A 6000-nucleotide genomic window follows, 5' to 3' on the forward strand; every position below is an offset into this window, starting at 1 on the left:
TATTTATAATTCTCATCTTGGTTGTTAATTACTTCTCTGAATTATTATAGTGAGGGCTTTAATTTGTGATGTTAAGCAACTATTGCGAGTCTCCTATATATTTGACATGTTTTGTACATTTAGAATGTTATAAGTTGCTTAAAAGATAGAAGAGTTTGAAGCTGTGGATGTTAGGATGGGTCTGTGGTTTTGGATGGTTTCATTCCAGATAATTAAATAAGGTAGTGCATGAAAGGGCCACATTGCCTGAAACATATACCATGGTTAACAGCCATATGACCCTGTTCTTGTATGCACTTTTCTCTGTTTTACCTGCCTCTTCTAGACCTCAAAATTTAAAGTTATGCAGGGACCATCATGTGCTGGTTGCTCATTAAATAGTCTTATTTCTTATTAAATATGTAAATTGCTCTTTTGATGAAGAGTAAGCTCACAGTATTAGGTAGGTTTATTAGAATACAACAATAACAAATCCATGATTTAATAATGAAGTAAGAGTTTTGATTATAATGATAATATCCTGAAAAGGAAAGATTTTTTTTTTTAAAGATTTTTTATTTATGTATTTGACAGAGAGAGACACAGTGAGAGAGGGAACACAAGCAGAGGGAGTGGGAGAGGGAGAAGCAGGCTTCCCGCTGAGCAGGGAGCCCGGTGCGGGGCTCGATCCCACGACCCTGGGATCATGACCTGAGCTGAAGGCAGATGCTTAATGACTGAGCCACCCAGGCGCCCCCTGAGAGAGAAAGATTAATGGAAATAATCTTACTGTTTTAATTATAACTTTAACTTGTGAATTATTTTATCTTCCTGGATAGTAAGTTTTAACATCCATCTTTCCTTACTGATGAGCAGACATGAGAAAAAGGACCCATACATAAATCTCATGGTTAATGATAAACTTTGAATATGTTTTGACCATACCTTTCCTGGTGCCACTTAGATTTCTGTTTTCTTTCCTTTATTTTTCTCTCTCTTATGGTCTGTTTTAAAAATCATAACTTTATTATCATTTTCCAAAAACAGAAGTAATTATAAGCTAGTGACAGGATTATTTGCAAACTTTAAGCGTATCCTGAGTGCTTGACTTTTGCCCCTGGATATTCCAGGAAAAGGAGTGAATGGCAGTGCGAAACATTGTTTGGAAAAAAGTGCAGTGAGATTAAAATTGTATAACGGCAGATTCTTCTTAGCCTCCTGGTGGAAAGTGTGTGTGTGTGTGCTTGCACGCCTGCATGTTTCCGTTGGCAGGATTAATCCAGTGAGAAGTCATGTGGCAAACAAGTTTTATCCTGGATGGTGATGAGTCTTTTCATTTTTATCTGGCATATTGATAGGTGCAAAAAATAATTTGGAACATAATTACTGGATCACGTTATTTCAGATATTTGAATACTTATTTTATTCTGTGTAGGTTGAAAAATACTGCTTTTATTGTATTTGTGGCTCAAGTATGTAATTGCTTGGTTAAAACTGTACCATTTTATAGAAGCATTGTAAACTAACGTTTATCCCTCAAGAGATAGAACGGATCAGCCTTCTGCCTTCAGGGGATTTTTAGGCAGCAAAAACTTAGAGGACTATGAAATATTTGCCCTAAGTCAGGCTGCTTCGAGTACGTAGGGAAAGAGGCAGGTGGAAGGATCATGGTAGCACCTGGGACCCATTTGATTCGTTGAGGGGAACGTGGGGCAGACAGCAGGTCTTTCTGAAGAAATTATGATACAAATCAGTGTCTCTTTCTTTTTCTCTCCCTCATTTCCTACAGGGACCCTGTGTCCACGATGAGGATTCTGGCCTCTCGCTCACAGGAAAACCTGCCCTTCAGGCTCTTTTATCTCACTGCCATTTTTATGAACATTTGAATCAGATGGTAAAACACTGTTACCTGGGACGGTATATGTTTGATTTGAAATTTTCTGCTCTTGATGGAACTTCAGAAGGCAGCGATTTAAATGGTAAGTACATTATATTTTTATTTTTATGAAATCTAACTTTTTATAAACTGTTGAAAACCTATGTGTTTGTTACAAAATATTTGAAAAATAATGAAGGTACACAGGAAAACATTTATCTTTGGGCCCCACTACGCAGACATGACCTTTGTTAATGTCAGGGTGGATTTTCTTCAGGCTTTTCTCTCTATAGCTTTTGTTTGTTTTACAAGATTGTGTTCATATCTATGTACATTTTTGTTCCCTCCGTCAACTAAACATTGCCTAAACATTTTTCTATGTTATAAATTCTTCATGGAAACCATTTTGACATCTTATTAATGTTTTATAAGTTATTCCATGCCCTTCAGTAAAGTTTTACAGTTCTTTTTTCTCTATTAGATGTTTTAAACTTTTTGGAAGGTTCTTCCTAGGCAATCAAGAATGAGACCTTTTCCTACTAAATTTTCTAATTTGTTGTGCTAATATATCAAAAAGCTGGTATGGTACTGGTACTAATTTATCAAATTAGTGGTATGGTACTAATTTATCAAAACATCTTGCTGAAACCTTTTTATTTCTATTTAGAAATTCTTTTGGATTTCCTATGATCTTAGCACATATAAATACTTTTACTCATAATAATAAGTAATGATTTAAAACATAAGTTTTATTTTAAAATTAATTTTTAATAGTAATTTTTGGAAAATCTTTACATGGGGCGCCTGGGTGGCTCAGTCGTTAAGCGTCTGCCTTCGGCTCAGGTCATGGTCCCAGGGTCCTGGGATCGAGCCCCACATCGGGCTCCCTGCTCAGTGGGAAGCCTGCTTCTCCCTCTCTCACTGCCCCTGCTTGTGTTCCCTCTCTCGCTGTGTCTCTCTCTATCAAATAAATAAATCTTTAAAAAAAAAAAAAAGAAAGAAAATCTTGACATAATTTCACACTTACAGAAAAGATTCAGGAGTGCAAGAACATTCTCAAACGTTAACATTTTACTGCATTTGTTCCCCTATGCCATGTGTATGTATATGTATGTGTGTATAAATAAAATTTATTTATTTATATGCCTGTATACATATATATATTTTTTTCTTCTCTGAGCTATTCTAAGAGTGAATTGCAGACATAGTTCCTTTACTCCCAGACTTAAGTGTGAATTTCTAATTCACTTTTCTGCTCAATTCTTGGAGGAAATAAGAGGAAAATGACGTTTGATGAAGGTTTTGAACTTTTTTTTTTTTTGAAGAGGAAGCGAGAGCGAGAGTTGGGGTGGAGGGACGGTAGCAGGAGTGGGAGAGAGAAGCTTAAGCAAGCTCCACGCACAGTATGGAGCCTGATGTGGGGCTTCATTTCCTAACCCTGAGATCATGACCTGAGCTGAAATCAGAGTCAGATGCTTAACCAACTGAGCCATCCAGGTGCCCCAGAAATTTCTGAAAATTTAAATAAATGCCCTTATTAGGAAAGTGACCCATTTCATTGTTTGGATTTCTCTGGATCAGTGTTACTCAAAGCATGGCCCTTGAACCAACATCATTGAAATCTTTTGTGAACTTGTTAAATGCAGAATTATGGCTCCCACCCTGATTTGGCAGAATCTCTGGGAATAGGACCCAGGAAATTGCTTTAACAAGCCCTTTATGATTCTTAGGCACATTAAAGTTTGGGAGCGGGTGGTCTTGATAAATTGTATTAGATTTAGCTAAGCAAACTCCACTAATTGTCATTAAAATTTTTGTGAAACAAGCTTTATACATAAATTAATTAAGAATAAAAAAATTAAGCAAAATTTTTTCTTAGTTCTAGGTTGGTTTTCTGTAACAAGTTCTTGATTGGTTTCCTATAACAAGTATTCTTTCTGTTAAATGTTCCAGTACCCAGGAGACTGTATTCATGTTGACAGTTTTCCTCTTGTCACAGGTGTAGATGACCCATTCAAGTTTTGGAGCGCTCCATCTAGGATGTCCAATCAAGATCAAGATTCAGGTTCTCTCTCCACCTTGGAAACAATGGTACTTTCAAAGAATGCATAAGTGCTTTATTTTGAGTCTCTGAAAAGATTTGAATTTACATAATGGACGATAAGACAGTATACAAAGTATAAGGTTATGATTAAAATAGCTGTGATTTACTTGTTTATGTTTTTAAAAATTTATTTATTTATTTATTTTTTAAGTAATCTCTGTAGCCAGCATGGGGCTCAAACCCACAACCCTGAGAACAAGAGTCCCATGCTATACTACTGACTGAGCCAGCCAGGTGCCTGATAGCTGTGATTTTTTTGAACTGCTGTCTGTGTAGAACTAGGGTCTGATGTACTCATATAGCTACACTGAATGTTGTTTTAGATGAATTTACAACCTTTTTTAATATGTTATTTGATAGAACCAGAAGCATAAAAGTTTAAAAATGTTTATCAGTAGTAATAGAATAGATCCCATCTGATAATAATGCCTGAATACCATGCAGTTTTGCTTAAGGGCAAAGCAGTTTGGAGAAAGTGGACCCATTCAAATGATTCCAGTTTGGTAGTGGAGATTTTAAGCACTTTTCTAAATATTTGTGTCAGATAGAAGCTTGTTTTGATTATCTGAAATACCAGAAATTTATGCCTGCCTGCCTTCCTTTTTCTTTTCATTCATAAGTTGCTTTGTTCTAAAAAGTTTGAGACACACTTAGTATTTCTAAATGTGACTGATATTAGGTTTCACTTGTTTTACAAGCATACGAAATTATTTCCTCTCAACTGGGAAACATTACATTGAATCTAAAGTGTTTTTGGAACAGTTACTGTGTCGTAGACCCTATCAGGAAGGCAAAGGCTTGGCACTCCTGCTACAGGAGCAAAAATAATATGAGAATAATAAATAATTATAAGGCAATAATAAGATTCACTTCCTGTAGTTTCTCAGCACTGGTACTTTTTGCTGCAGTTTTAGGAGTTATTTTTTATCCCTAGACTCAGAAGAGTTTGTGGTTAGTGCTGCATTGAACCTTTATTTGGAAAAGTTCCACTAGATGTCATGCTTTCCTTTCCATGCTAGAAATAGTATGTATCTTCATCTCAACAAGAGAAATAATATGATTAAATGCAAAAAAGAGCTGTATTAGTTATTTAATTCACAGAAGGGCAGCATTAATATGTGCTTAAAAGTAATTCTTAGGCTTCCCTGTTTATTAAAAGGGCTGTCTGTAGACTAACCTTGAAATTTGTACATTCTTCAGTTCTTTGCTTATAGTAGGTACTCAGTAAGTAGCAGTTGCTCTAATTACCTTTGAGTTATCTGAGCTATTTTGTAGATACCAAGTTGTATTTACCCTATTCAAGAATACTTAAGTACTTTTGCATTTCTCTATTTTATAAGAGAATAATAATAATATGTATATAATATATAGTAATAGATATTTTAATAATAAATCTTATAAATCAAGATACTAGATTTTCTGAGGAAAATTTTAGAAATACATTATTTATTGTAATCATTATTAAAATAGAAGCACCTTTATTAGCATAAGACTCTTTTAACTTGTGTTTGGGTATTACATATTCTTTTAGAAATATATACCAATGAAATCTTGTTTTTTTAAAGAATTCTTATAGTTCTATGTGAGATTAATTTTGTGTAGTTTCTCAAAAGATTATCTGTCAGTCAACTCTTCCTTTTCTTCTTTTGGATTCCAAATAGAAGAGCTTTGGCATTGGTGACTTACTCACCAGATTGGTGACTTTTATTCACAGAAGTAGTCTCATTACCCCAAATTTTGCTAACTGTCATGTTTTTCTTGCCATGCCAGAGATACTGTATGTTTTTGTTCCAACAGGAATAAAAAATTTGGAGAATTTATTCATTATACCAGTATTTATTTATTTATTTATTTATTTATTTATTTATTTATAAAGACTTATTTATTTTTGTGGGGAGTGCTTGGGAGGGAAGGGCAGAGAGCGAGGGAGAAACCTCAGCAGACTCTGCACTGAGCATGGAGCCTGACGAATGGGGCTCCATCCCACAACCCCGGGATCATGACCTGAGCTGGAATCAAGAGTCAGACACTTAACCAACTG

The 6000-nt window shown here is 35.1% G+C and overlaps 1 protein-coding gene across 3 annotated transcripts in view; it reads left to right on the forward strand.

Moving 5' to 3' along the window:
* The window catches only part of RTTN (rotatin), a 160420-nt gene that overhangs the window by 105270 nt on the left and 49150 nt on the right, over positions 1-6000 (forward strand). For all 3 annotated transcript variants that reach the window (XM_025886778.2, XM_073898061.1, XM_073898060.1), the window contains 2 exons: positions 1769-1958; positions 3855-3946. In XM_025886778.2, the coding sequence (XP_025742563.1) occupies positions 1769-1958; positions 3855-3946 (282 nt within the window). The remainder of the gene's footprint in view (positions 1-1768; positions 1959-3854; positions 3947-6000) is intronic.

This window comes from Callorhinus ursinus, unplaced genomic scaffold (assembly GCF_003265705.2).
Source record: "Callorhinus ursinus isolate GAN/ISIS: 27379988/994484 unplaced genomic scaffold, GSC_fseal_2.0 scaffold11, whole genome shotgun sequence".
Classification (NCBI taxonomy): Eukaryota; Metazoa; Chordata; class Mammalia; order Carnivora; family Otariidae; genus Callorhinus; species Callorhinus ursinus.